This window comes from Chiloscyllium plagiosum, unplaced genomic scaffold (assembly GCF_037043375.1).
Source record: "Chiloscyllium plagiosum isolate Xiang-an unplaced genomic scaffold, Cpla_swu_hap1 HiC_scaffold_17, whole genome shotgun sequence".
NCBI classification, from domain to species: Eukaryota; Metazoa; Chordata; class Chondrichthyes; order Orectolobiformes; family Hemiscylliidae; genus Chiloscyllium; species Chiloscyllium plagiosum.
Genome location: NW_028270155.1, coordinates 25205173 through 25220002, shown reverse-complemented (window position 1 = coordinate 25220002; position 14830 = coordinate 25205173). Strand labels below are relative to the sequence as shown.

The 14830-nt window shown below is 40.6% G+C and overlaps 1 protein-coding gene across 1 annotated transcript in view; it reads left to right on the top strand.

The window, feature by feature from the left end:
- Positions 1-2145: 2145 nt before the first annotated feature.
- Positions 2146-14830, top strand: part of hsd17b2 (hydroxysteroid (17-beta) dehydrogenase 2) — a 48741-nt gene continuing 36056 nt past the window's right edge. The window contains exon 1 of the mRNA XM_043706656.2: positions 2146-2456. Coding sequence (XP_043562591.2) covers positions 2168-2456 — 289 coding nt within the window. The 5' untranslated portion in view covers positions 2146-2167. The remainder of the gene's footprint in view (positions 2457-14830) is intronic.

Below are 14830 nucleotides of genomic sequence, written 5' to 3'. Positions count from 1 at the left end.
TGCAAACTTACTAACTGTACCTCTTATGCTCGCATCCAAATCATTTATATAAATGACACAAAGTAGAGGACCCAGCACTGATCCTTGTGGCACTCCACTGGTCACAGGCCTCCAGTACGAAAAACAACCCTCCACCACCACCCTCTGTCTTCTACCTTTGAGGAGAAAGTGAGGTCTGCAGATGCTGGAGATCAGAGCTGAAAATGTGTTGCTGGAACAGCGCAGCAGGTCAGGCAGTATCCAGGGAACAGGAGGATCGGCGTTTCAGGCATAAGCCTGAAGAAGGGCTTATGCCCGAAACGTCGATTCTCCTGTTCCCTGGATGCTGCCTGACCTGCTGCGCTGTTCCAGCAACACATTTTCAGCTTCTACCTTTGAGCCAGTTCTGTATCCAAATGGCCAGTTCTCCCTGTATTCCATGAGATCTATTCTTGCTAATCAGTATCCCATGGGGAACCTTGTCGAACGCCTTACTGAAGTCAATATAGATCACATCTATCGCTCTGCCCTCATTGATCCTCGTTGTTACTTCCTCAAAAAACTCAATCAAGTTTGTGAGACACGATTTCCTACGCACAAAGCCATGTTGATTATCCCTAATAGTCCTTGCCTTTCCAAATACAAGTACATCCTGTCCCTCAGGATTCCCTCCAACAACTTGCCCACCATTGACGTCAGGCTCACTGATCTATAGTTCCCTGGCTTGTCCTTACCACCCTTCTTAAACAGTGGCACCACATTAGCCAACCTCCAGTCTTCTGGCACCTCATCTGTGACTATCCATGATACAAATATCTCAGCAAGAGGCCCAGAATTAGACAGGCCTTCTATTCATATGCTGGTCAACTTAACTGTATGTTCACTACTAGCATTAGTCAGATGTAGAGAAACACCGACGACTATATTTGAGGAACAGATAAAAAGAACAATATGATAAATAGCAGATCTTTAGGAATATAGATTTTACTTAAGTACTGCATTGTAATTTACTGCATCAATTTTTACTCAAATACTGTATTGTTGGGTACTGATAAAATGCCTTAAGAATAGTGCTTTGTTTTTCAGCTCCCTAAAACGAGTTCTACCACTCAATTAAATCACGGCTAATCTGTATCCGAACTCAATTTGCTCACCTTTAGTCCAAATTCGTTCCCTAACAACAATTTATCAAATCCAGTCTTCAACCGGTGTAGTATTCACTGTTGACGATGGGGGTGATGAAGATAAGGGTTTCGATTTCCGCTAACATCTGTGTGAAAGTCTTTCCTATTTTACCCCTGAATGAAATGACCTTATTCCAATTTTAAAATTCTGCTTCCCTTATCTGAGGACATAGGCTATACCGAAAGACTCATTAATATCAGTGTGTCCTTTTTTAATTTCTCAATTAGAGTCACTCGTTAACCTTCTATACAAGTGCTAGAAAAGGCAATGCAAGCTGTCCTCACAACTTGATGCTTTCATGTATGGTTGGGAATACAGTATTTGTCTAACCTTGCGGTGGTGTGTCCCTCTCTTCCATCTCCCACCCTGAGATGAGAGTGGAAGGAGGAGCCTCGTTGAGCTGGAGGAGGAGAGTTAGGGGGAGGGGGGAGAGAGGGAGAGAAGAGAGTTGGAGGGAGAGAAGAGGAGAGTTTGGGAGAAGAGTGGAGGAGAGTTTGGGGAGAGAGAAGAGGAGAGTTGGGGAGAAGAGAGGAGGAGAGTTGGGGAGAAGAGAGGAGGAGAGTTTGGGGGAAGAGTGGAGGAGAGTTTGGGGGAAGAGTGGAGGAGAGTTTGGGGGAAGAGTGGAGGAGAGTTTGGGGGAAGAGTGGAGGAGAGTTTGGGAGAAGAGAGAGGAGGAGAGTTTGGGAGAAGAGAGAGGAGGAGAGTTTGGGAGAAGAGAGAGGAGGAGAGTTTGGGAGAAGAGAGAGGAGGAGAGTTTGGGAGAAGAGAGAGGAGGAGAGTTTGGGAGGAGAGGAGGAGAGTTTGGGAGGAGAGGAGGAGAGTTTGGGAGAAGAGAGAGGAGGAGAGTTTGGGAGAAGAGAGAGGAGGAGAGTTTGGGAGAAGAGAGAGGAGGAGAGTTTGGGAGAAGAGAGAGGAGGAGAGTTTGGGGGAGGAGAGTTTGGGGGAAGAGTGGAGGAGAGTTTGGGGAGAGAGGAGGAGGAGGAGGAGGAGAGGCAGCGAGCACATGGAGCAGGCGAGCGGGCAGCCCGAGCTGCCGTTGTCGCTGCTGTACGCGGGGGTCACGGTGGTGCTGGGTGCCGCGGTGATCCACCGCCTCCTCAGGCAGGAGCTGCAGGTGGGAGTGCGGGCTGCCCTCAGCTTGTTGCTGCTCCTGCTCGCCGAGTGGGTGTGCTTCGTGGCGCTGCCTGGTTACCCCGGCCTCTGCATCTTCTCGCTGGCCTGTCTGCTCAGTTACTGCACGTTGCCGGACAGTGAGCTGCTCTCTGTCCAGGACAAGGCCGTTCTAATCACAGGTAAGTGCAGCTCACCCCCACACCGGCCTTCGAGAAACACGCGGGTCTCTCTTCCCATGCGGCGATTCGTGCAACTAAATAAATCATCCCGATCAGTTCGTGAGCATTTTTTAAAGTAACCTTGCGGAGACACTTCGATGTTAATTTTTCGTTTTAAAAAAAATCGTTTCCTTGAGAATTAAACACTTCAAAACTAATTAAGAGGGTTGCAGATACAAGTGGTTGTCAAAAGTCTAGATTCGGTGATGCCTGTGTTCTCTTGCTCGTTTTTCGTTTATTTCACTCGTTTTCCTTTCCCGCGTTTGTTTTATATTTTAATTATGGAATTGTTTTCCTTTAATGTGTTTACTGTTTTGTTTGTTTTCTTACAAAGTTCGTTATCTGGGCGGACTGGTGCGTTAAGAAAAATCATTCCCCATTCAATTTATTGACCGTGTTACCTTAACTTTAAATCTTTGCCCTTTCCTCTTGAAATTACGGTTCCACTCAGCTTTCTTCTTTACTGTCGAGGCCCCTTTGCTTCTGGTTTGAAATATTTTATTGATCTGCTCTTACTTTCTCATTCTCCAATGTTTAGCTACTTCCCTGTCTAGGGAACTTTACAGCAGCTACACGGTTATAATGTTTCACATGTACTAAATCTTTGGATGTGGAATAGTGAGAACATTAATAATTGATAGCACCACAACATCGATTGACCATTGCTGTTTGTAATTAAGAGAAAGTGCTTATATTGCATGTACTGATGTATGCATTGAGCTTGTCAGATAGGACTTTAAATAAATCAGAATAATGGATTTTAGTTTACAGTCATGGTAAAAAGACAGAATTTATGCAAAATGTTTGGATTAATACATGCAAATTGAAACTCATGTTTGCCACTGACTCTAAGTACCATTTTACCTTTCAGTATTTTTACAACAGCTCCTTGTAAGTGGATCTAGCAGCTATATTTGTTATCCACCCTTGCAGATATTGTATGACCTAGCATTAACAATTGTCTCCATTACAGTAAACCCTATACCAGAATTTATACAGATTTGACCTTCCCATAAGGACTCCTAAATAAATAAAACACCTATGCGTCAATGCTTTTACAAGCTTTAATTTAACGTTTATTTTCAATTTTACAGCGCAGTAAAACACTGAGCAGAGTGTTGTTAAATATGAACACAAAGACTATCAGAATTGGTCACTCAGTGGTTTTCAGCACGGTACAGTTGAAATTCTGAAAGATGCTGTTTGTACTGTTTTTGGAGTTAAATGCAAGGTGGTTTGATGGTGCTCATAATATGAAAATGCTATTTAAACTAGCAGCCAATTCCTGATCTAATTTCTCAGCACATTTCCAAGGGACTGCCTTCTACCCATTTGAGTTTCCACAAGAAATACAAGTCCACTGTCATGTCAAGCTGGATTTTAAAAGTGCCCAGGTCTAATCCTGTTTGGGATTTTATAAACTTACTTTCCAAAGCTTCTGATGCTCGGAATAAACTGACATCGTTGGTCACAGTGCCCAAACTTTAAAACTTAATCAACTGTATGCACACAAGCAAATCTCCTTTACAGCCAACCACTGGGTAACTTGCAGCAAACAACCATTGCACTATAACCTGGACCTCTTAATCATACAGCATATTTGAGATTACAGCTGCAGTATAATTTAAATTTAAAATTAAAACCAGCTAAACAAAAAATCTTGATTTTCTCTAGTTCAAACATGCAGTTATGAAAACACTTTAATTTTGCTGGAAGACTTTAGTTTTGAAGGATTGTGAAAAAAGCAATTGGTTTCAAGCTTTGTGAAATGGTTTCTTTAAAAGAGGTCATTGAAAGTTTGCTGTGAATATGTGATTTCTAGGAAGTCTTGTTTAAAACAAATCTGCTTGCTTCACTATACATCTTGCACAGGCTGATCTTATTTGGTTGAGCTGGAGAGAACTCTGAAAGATACAGTTGGGTTGGAGCAAACCTGGCTCAGAACAAGCCGTCAAGCTGATCTCTCTCATTTCTGAGAAGAGAGCCCCCTTCACGATTTCAGGGAGATCTATTTGATAGTGGATGAGAGTCATGATGTGGAGGAGTCAGTGTTGGACTGGGGTGGACAAAGTTTAAAAAAATGATACACCGCCAGGTTAGAGTCCAACAGGTTTATTTGCAAGTACAGATACACAATCCTTTATCCGAAATCTGAAAAGCTCTGAAATCCAAAATCTTTTTCATGGAGTGCGGGGTGCTGTGAATAGATGATCCAACTCGAACCACGTCAATCAGCTGTGGGCATGGCTTAGCACTGGCAGGCATCAATTGTGTCTTAGAGCTCATACCATTCACACGTGCATCTGCTGTTAGGTAATTTTAAAAAAAATTCACTGTGAAAATGTTATTTATTCCGAAATTCGAAACATTCAGGAAAACAACTGGCCCAAGGATTTTGGATAAAGATTGAATACCTGTACTAGCTTTTGGAGCACCTGCTCCTTCATCAGGTAGCTGTGGAGCAGGATCATATGCCACAATTTATTGCAAAGGATGACACTGTCACGCAACTGAAACGATATATTGAACAAACCTAGACTGCTGTTAAGTCTTTCATCTTTTGGAATGAGTGACAATCCACTCCTGTAGCCTCTGTCGTAACACTTTTCCCCAGGATCGGTTAATCCAAAACTAGAGGGTGTAGTCTTAAGGTGAAAGGGGAAAGATTTAAAAAATGAGTGGCAACTTTTTACAGAGGATAGGGTGTATATGGAACCTAAAATTTAAATCTGTTAGGGTGCCAAAGCAAGTTGTAAGGGTAAGTACAATTTAAAAGAGATTTGGGCAGGTACTTGGATAAAAAAGGTTTAATGGAGTATGGGCCAATTGCAGGCAAATGGGACTAGTTCAATTTAGGAAACCTGGTTGGCATTGGTCAAGTTGGACTGCAGGGTCTGTTTCCGTGTTGTATGACTCTATGACTTTATCTGCCATTTCTTATTGGCAAGATAGGAATGGATTCAATTTAATTTCTAAACCCTGCTGTTGTTTGGATTTGATTACATAAAGTAATAAAGGTAGTATCGTATGTAGCATTAATTTTGATGCATTTACATTACAGGAAAAAATTACCAAATTGTTTTTGAACTCTTAGGACATGCAATACTACACAATAGTCCATAGCATATACTCTGATTATATTAAAGGTTGAACTTCTTTTTATTGCTCTTCACAGTGACATTTTTATCATTTACAAACCAATTGATGATGTTAGGTCTGAGCCTTAGGTCTTTGAATGCAGTTTAGATGCCCAAATCTAAATAGTCCAAGATTCTAATATATACGTTAACAAGTTAGAACAGACAGAAAAATCCTAAAACTTTAGTTCATATTCAAACATTAAAATTGCCTTAGATCTTGTGTCTACACTTGCTCAAAGACAATGTTAGATTTTACCCATAGTCATGGATCTAAAAGAAACACTATGTGAAGGCTGTATGAGCATTTATGGGAGGTAAGGTGTGTAGTACTAAATAACACAATGCATTCCGCATGAAAGCAAAACACTGTAGAAGCTTGAAATCTGATATAAAGCCAAACATCTGATATTAATCTCAATCCGGTTGTGCCAGATCTGTGGAAAGGGGAAAGAATTATTGAACTGGGATTACCTGAGGTGTGGCAGTCTCACTCAAACAGTCTACCACTTCGGCCCTTTTTTTAAAAAGCAATATGAGGGAGCTCCCCAATTCTGAGAGGAGTTTCTGCCTTAGAAATGCAGAGCTGTATTTCCATTCTGATAGTCCTTCCATGGCTGAATCGTCAGAAGAAGGCAAACTACAGAAATCAACCTGAAATTTAAATTGATTAAAAGATACTAGATGGCTAGCAGTAGGGTAGTATGCCAGATGACTAGGGGTAGGGTACCAGATTAGATTAGATTCCCAACAGTATGGAAACAGGGCCTTTGGCCCAACAAGTCCACACCAACCGTCTGGAGAGTAACCCACCAGGACCCATTCCCCTACCCTATATTTACCCTGACTAGTGCACCTAACACTATAGGCAATATAGCATGGCCAATACACCTGGCCAGCACATCTTTGGAATGTGGGAGGAAACCAGAGTACCTGGGGGAAACCCACACAGACACGGGGAGAATGTGCAAACTCCACACAGACAGTCACCCAATGCAGGAATTGAACCCGGGTCCCTGGTGCTGTGAGGCAGCAGTGCTAACCACTGAGCCACCATGCCGCCCCACGGCACGGATTAGTAAAGTGGTAGGGGTAGGATGCAAGATGAATAGGTTTAGGGTGTCGGGTAAGTAATGGGAGGGGGAATCAGTTCTGAAAAGGAGACAGACCAGATGGAGAATGTGAACCCCATTTCTTTCTTCACGGATACTGCCAGATCTCCTGAATTGTTCCAGCATACAGTGTTTGTTTCAGATGTCCAGCGTCCACAGCAGTTTGCCTTTATTAGAGTTTTGTCGAATATTTGAAGCCATTAGTCAACACTTCAAGTGGTTTTTATTTGTGTTGGTGCTGAGACAAGCTTGTACTGGTCACACCAGCAAGCTTCTCCAGAATTTTAAGCAGTTTACATATTATTCTGATTGTGGTACAGTCACAGCATCACCTCAACTGACACTATTAAGAAGGACTGGAATTTAGGACATTGTAATAATGACACCAGATAATCAGCATCATGCTCAAGGAGCCAAAAAAACAATGTGTTGCTATTTCTTCTGTTCTTATTATGTAATGTAATTAATAAATGGAGCAGGCCATTGTCACAACCAAATGGCACTAGACCACATCCACGCATGCCTTCCACAATAGAGAAAATCCTTTTACTTGTAAATCAAGATTACCTCCTTTGATTTGGAGGTGCCCAGTTTTGAACTGAGGTGTACAAAATTAAAAATCACACAACACCAGATTATAGTCCAACAGGTTTATTTGGAAGCACTAGCACTAAGTGGTTGTGATGAAGGAGCAGTGCTCCGAAAGCTAGTGCTTCCAAATAAATCTGTTGGACTATAACCTGGTGTTGTGTGATTTTTAACTTTGTACTCTCCTTGATGGAATGTATTGTTTTCAGTTGTAGAAATAACATCATCACTGGGTGTCTGTCTAGAAGAGACTTGTTGGCTCAAAGTGGGTGCCAAGCACCAGTCATCCACCAGGATGTCCTCAGGAGGTGTGTTTGTGATATTGTTTATTAGAACAAACGTGTGACTCTCAGCTGCAGTATAGCTACTTTTGCACTTTGTAAGCTCAGCATCTGAGAATCATATTAACCCCATATCTGTTGACCAGTTCAAAAATCCCACTTCGCATAGCATTTGTGAAGATAATGATTGTTACTGTTTAAGGCAGTTACCTTACATAAATAATATATGCCTGCAACATTAACCTTATCTATGACAGTTTAAAAAATCCAGGATTGAGTTAGGAAGTTTACAATGTGCTAATGTAGTTTACAGACGTAAAGATGTCATTGTCAAATACCTTTTTTTTTCTCATTTCATATTTTATTGTTTTATGTACATGGGACTAATGTAGTTCCCCTTAACACTGTGTAGTACCTGGATTTTGTGCGAAGTGGAAATTATTGCTCTCAAAATAGAATGATTTTGTCCTATGTAAGTGACATTTTCTCATATTACAGTGCCATTTTGTGTTCATGTTGATACTTTTAAATCAGCAATATTAGAACCTTCAGAGCATGTGATAATATTGATGTTGCTAATCTTAACTTTCAGCTTCTGTTGTCTCATTTTGGAGTGATCCTGTAAATTACATTTATGAGGTAGATGTTAGTGTCATAAGTTCATGAGTACAGAAAGGTTGTAAAATGTAGCTGCATGGCAACATTGATCGCATAAGGGTGCTTGATCAGATAAATTCTAACCTTTCACTCTTGTTTATCCTGTTTGAGCAAAAGATTATTTCAACATGAGTTTCTTTGTTTGTTATTTAGGTGTGCAGGCATCTCACAGGCTAGATAGAATTGAAATGAATGCTGCAATTATTCTGCTTTAAACGAAGAAATTCTGTTGTCTAATTTAGATTTATTCATCTAGTGAGATATTTACTTCATAGTACAAGGAATTGCCAATTCTGAACATTTAACTAGAGAGCCATGCTAAATTGCCCATAGCGTTCAGGGATGGTAGGTTAGATGCGTTAGTCAGAGGTAAATGTAGAATAATTGGGAATGGGTGTGAGTGGGATACTGTTCGGAGGGTCGGTGTGGACTTGTTGGGTCGAAGGGCCTGTTTTCACACTGTAGGGATTCTATGATCTCGCTATGATAATTGAAGGACAGAAAATATAAGTGCAAAAATAATGGGATTTGAAACAACTCAGAGTTATAATCTGGTGTTGTGTGATTTTTTAACTTTGTACTCCTCTTGATGGAATGTATTGTTTTCAATTGTAGAAATAACATCATCACTCGGTGTCTGTTCAGAAGAGACTTGCTGGCTCAAAGTGGGTGCCAAGCACCAGTCATCCAGCAGGATATCCTCAGGAGGTGTCATTAAATCACCTGTCACCAAGTGACCCTTTATTTACATTGGTCTGGCTTCCTCTGAACCAGCTGTGAGTGAGCAAAACCTTTGACACTTCTGTTTATCTGTCAGCCAGAGCTGTCTGATTGAACCAGGTTAACAGCCTGAAACAGGGAACTCATATTCTGAGGTCCACCTGGCTGACATTGTTATAATCACTACATCCCTTCCATTCTAAGTCTGGGGACATAGGCCTGATGCTTTTCTTTATGCATTCCTAGAGCATTTTCACACCTGACCTGGTTCCTCTGACTCAGCCTTGGATGCGCGGGGGCATGTACCAGACTACAGCCCATCTATTGTGCCCGGAGTGTCTCAGACAAAATTCATTTTCTTCTTCAGATGATAAAGGCGTTGAGGCTGTGACATCTGCCATGTCCAACTCGGATGTTGATTTCTTCAACACTAGATGGCAGTGGAGAACTTACGGCATATGATAGCCTTTCTGGATATTCTGAGGGGCAAGATATGTGTTGTTTCTACCCTGTTTGTGAGTTTGCAGCTTCCATGTGGTCTACGTGCTTGTTCGTTCAGGATTGCATCACTTACCCAAACTTTGTACATCATTGGACCTGACCTCGTGTTGACCATGCCTCTTAGCCATGCAGGGCCATTCCTGTGGTCCCTACACCAAACTTTATCCCCTGAAGTAAGCTGTTTCTCTTGCTTAGAGGAATCTTATTCTGACACTGGCTTTCCTGAAACGTTTCACCCTACCTCCTGAGGTCCTGGCTGACCTTGTTACAATCCCACAGAGTTGACTGAATATTGGTTGGTCAGATTGCAGGACACATTGCCACTATATGGCCATATATACCTCATTTGGATACTTCAGTTTTAAGCCAACTATGGACCCCTTCATTCTTAAACCCCTTAACTTTTCAACAATATATTTAAGAGATAAATTGGGAGGATAAAGGATTCTGATTAAATGCTCAATACTATAGTTCCCAACATAATTGAGTTCCAGAAATCTTCCAACACATCTTAGTAGGTATGCCTTTTTACAAGATCAACTGGGATTTCTGAGGGATATGAGATGAAAAAAAAATCAGCTGTTGTGCTACAATTACAGCAGTCCAGTTACTCGATAACTAATGACAAAAGTGAGTGTTACTAATGAGACAGTCATAAGTTTGTGCCAATTTCACATTGTTTAGTTTTCAGTCGGCTGCTGCCAAGTCTTGTGTTAAATTGGTGATTAAATTGCAACTACAGAAGTTGTAAAGGAGAAATCTGATGGGCAATGGTATTATTTAAATAAAAACCACAATTAGCTCTCACTCTGCTTCAGCATTCAAATTGTGAAGTGTTTTATTTGGACAGCGCTACTATTTCATCAAAGGGAACATGACATGCTTAGAGTGTCAACAGTGAGTGCAGAAAAAAACGATAATGGACTTCTTTTTTTCAAGGCTCTTGCCAGTCTATCAACAGACTTTGGGTTTGGTAGCTTTGCACCCTGCTAATGTGTTGATGAGGAATCTGCAGTAACTGTTACAGAGGTATACTCTTAGATGGTGAAATATTAGCTTGATACAAACCCTGTTCCGAGACCAATCAGGAGCCTAATACAGTAATTACAGGCTCATCCAATTATTCGTAACGCAACATTCATAAGTGAGGGAGCCTATAGTTGATGTTATAAATTCCTAAAATATAAAGGAAGCATATCTTTAAAAAAGTTCTTCAAGGTCTTGACAATTACTTTAATCTGAGAACAAATACAGTTCTTGAAATTTAACAGAAGAACTCCATGTCCAGATGACTCAGAGAAAATTAATCAAACTGGGCAAAACTTGACAGGAGCTTTGAAATCAGAATTCCTGAGAGACATTTGTTGAAATTATTACTGAGCCTTTGTCAAACCTATTAAAGTCCAAAGAAGATTTAACTTCGGAGAAAGTTGTACCAATAGTGTTGGAAACAGAGGACCATGGATACACTTAAATAATCCTGAGAGAAAAAGGAGAACCTCATCACAGGAGAGCAACACAATGTGTTGATTTTATAAGGCTTAAACACTGTAAAGATATGCATGACAAGCCAACATGCAGAGTAAACCAAACAGCAGATTCCAAGAGTCCATATCAGTGCTCTGAGGCACAATCAGTGCCAAGCTATGACCAAGTAATCAGTGGCCAGGAAACCAAATTTGACAAAAAGATCACCCTGTTATTAAGCTGGAGAGGGTTCAGAAAAGATTTACCAGGATGTTGCCAGGAATGGAGGGATTGAATTTTAAGGAGAGCTAGGTAGTCTGGGAGTTTTTTTTCACTGGAGTGTAGGAGGTTGAGGAATGACCTCATGGAGGTTTCTAAAATCATGAGGGGTATGGATAAGATGAATGGCAGGTATCTTTTCCCTAGTGGAGAATTTCAAGAATAGCGAGCATATTTGCTAAGGTGAGAAGAGAGAGATTTTAAAGACATGAGCAGCAACTTTTATTTTTTTAAACAGTGTGGTTCACACGTGGAATGAACTTCAAGAGGAAGTGGTGGATGCAGGAAAAGTTTCAAAGTTTAAAAGACATTTAGATAAGTACATGAATAAGAAATGTTTGGAGGGATGTGGACCAAGCACAGGAAGGTGGGGCTAGTTTGGGGATTATTGTCAGCACAAAATGGTTGGACCAAAGGGTTTGTTTCCGTGCTGTCTGACTCTATAAGAACAAAAGGGTGAGTAAAACTGTGCTGTCATTCACTAGTATTGTGCTGAAGGTGGGCTAGAACAAAAGTCTGGTGAGTTGGCTGAGAATGCACATGATGAGCACCAACAGTACTTTGAAATCACAGACAAATTACCAGTGTATGACTGGAGATCAGTTATTCCAGCTTCCTTTCAGAAGGTGCTTTGGAAAGGATACACCAGGGACACTTCTGCATTGCCAATTTACAGCAGGGTTCAGTCAGTGGTATCGTAGTTAGAGATCTCTAGATTGAAGATCTTGTGAATATACAGGATTGTTCAGTCTGGAAATCACTCCCACTGTCATCACAGACAGGTCAAAAGTCTGTAAAGTTTGTCAGAAAAACCAAATGTTGGGAGCATACATGAGCAGAACAAATCACTTGAGCTTGTTAGGAAGTTTCAGCATGGTGAAGAAATTGATACAACAGATTTGACTCTGATGTCAGATAATGACGTAACACATGTCATTATAGCAAAATTTTAATTCTTTCTCTTCCAGAGAAGACTTACCAGTACCAGTGACAGGTATCATGTTAAACAACAATCATCCAGTAACATGACTGAGGATGAGAAAATGTCTAGACCATTAGGAAGACAACTACAGAGGTGAATGAAGATGTCCAACCTACTCAAAAAGTTGGAAATAAAGCATTTGTGTACTTCAACACAGATGTATCAGCACATTGAGAATTTTGCTTACACAAAGATGTTGTGTCGCCATAGTCTTACCAGACCATAGGGGTTACTTTCTCATTAGAGAGAAGTGACTGGTGGTGATTTAACCTGAGGACCACCAGACCTCAGGCAAGGGAAGAGGTTGAGAAGGAGAGTCCTTCATGGTAACCTCAAACTGGTGATGGGAATTGAACTCGCACTGTTGGTATCGCACTGCTCTATAAACCAACAATCTAGCCAACTGAGCTAAACAGAGTCATAGAGATGTACAGCATGGAAACAGACCCTTCGGTCCAACCCGTCCATGCCGACCAGATATCCCAACCCAATCTAGAGTGAAGATAAGCTGTATAGAACTCAATGGACAAATTCCAATGATGCAGGACACAGTTCCGGAATTTCATGACTCAAAAATCCAAGATACCTAGTTCCCTCATGATTATTGATGAGATTGAAGGTCCCATGGATGATTTTATGAAGTAACTACCTGACTTGACATGGAAGTGTTCTTTGAAGGAATTCAGGAGATTAAGGGTCCCCGTTGACAAACCAATAGGTATTCTTCTAAATGTAGTAGACAAATATCCCTTGTGAAAGACATCCAAGAAAATAAAGATCATCCAGTAGAGAAACGATTTGCAGACTAGTTGAGATCAAGAATAGGACCAAGGTCAAAGGTCTTCCCGTAAAAGAGCTGCCATTGAGCAGCTTGCCAGTGATGTGTATTTATTGATTGCCCAGACTATACACACAGGCATTTGCAGTAAGACTGGAAGTCACACCACCAAAGCAAGCCAGTCTGTTCACTAAGTACATTTGCAGTTCTCCAATCATTCCCCCTGTAGTCACAAAAAAAACTCATTAATTAATAGACCTATATGCAGACTCTAGTCAGTTCCATTTCCATCATTCTCTGTGAGTGCATTGCATACATAGTCTTTAAATTGGGCAGACTTCCTGTCATTGGCTGTTTGATAGCTGCCCATTTTTAGGATGGGAACTCTGGGGATTGCCTCAATCATATGCAATATTGTTCAATTATGTTGTTTATGTTTTGCTTCTTATTGGAGTTTGCACATTCTCTTTGTATCTGCGTGGGTTTACTCCTGGTTTCCTCCCACAGTCCAAAGATGTGCACGTTAGTTGAATTGGCCAAACTAAATTGCCCAAAGTGTTCAGGGATGTATCGGTTAGTTGCATTAGTCAGGGGAAATGTAGAGTAATAAGGTAGGGGAATGGGTCTGGGTGGGATACTCTTTGGAAGGTTGGTGTGGATTTGTTGGGCCAAACGACCTGTTTCCACACTGTTGGGATTATATGATTTGGAGTGTAATAATGCAGGGTTTTTTTTTAATATTGTTTCATTGGGCATGAAATCAGTTGCTAGTGCATTTTTGACTGAGTCATAGTTGTTTTTGTTTTGCGTGGACAGAAGTATCTCAAAGATTTCTTCAAATTTTTCATACCATAATGGAGAAGTGAATTTTTTTTTTCCTTTTTTCATCTGTGTTTGCAAAACCTGTCATCAAACAGGACATGCATCAAATTGTGGTAAATTTGGTAAAAAACAATGCCCTCTTGAACAGATAATTACTGATTTTTCAAAACTTTTTTTTGTTTTGTTGACGATATCAAAAGTCTCCTTCAAAACAGAAAGTAAGTGATCCAGTTACACTGTTCAAGCTTTGACAAAAGCTACAACAACAAAATGGTGATCATTTAAATTGAACATCAGCTATGATTACCGATATTACCCACAGTAAAATGGTAATTACAATTCAGTGCTCAGTAATTGGTTGTAAAACTGCATGAGACATCAGAAAGGTATTATTTGCATACTCCAGTTAGTTTCGTTTTTAACTCAATGGAGCGCTGTTGGAAATCATTTCTAATTTAGCACCCTTTGAAGATGTACATTTTTCCTTGTTAAAGAAATTAATTAAATTTTATTTATTGAGTTTACTGATGCACATCAAATATATTTAGGAAAAAAAAAGTGCCGGAGTTTTGCGTGTTTACTGTTGGTGTGGCATTGCATTGATGTTAAACAAAAGTGCAAACACTCAGGGACTTGCAACATAAAATTGATGTATCGCCTGAGAAGCAACATCTGAATGAATTGACCTGCAGCACTCCAAATTCTGGACATGTAACCTTCTTATTCTTGAGTTAGGGACCTGTGAACATTGATAAAGTGTCTTCAGACACATCACCAGTGGATAGCAATGGAGGGTCAGGCCACTGCAGTGCCAACAGCAATCACATTTATATGTTTAAAGGAAGGGTGGGGTAGGTGATTCTGTCAGGTGGTAGTTTTGACTAATAATGAGGAAGTGTAGAAGCCAGGATTGGTTTAGCTTTGTGGGGCAAGTGGATTATTTTAGGGGACAGTAGCCTGCCAACTTTGAATATAGGCTGAAGGGGAGCATTTCTATTTCTCCTAGGTCCT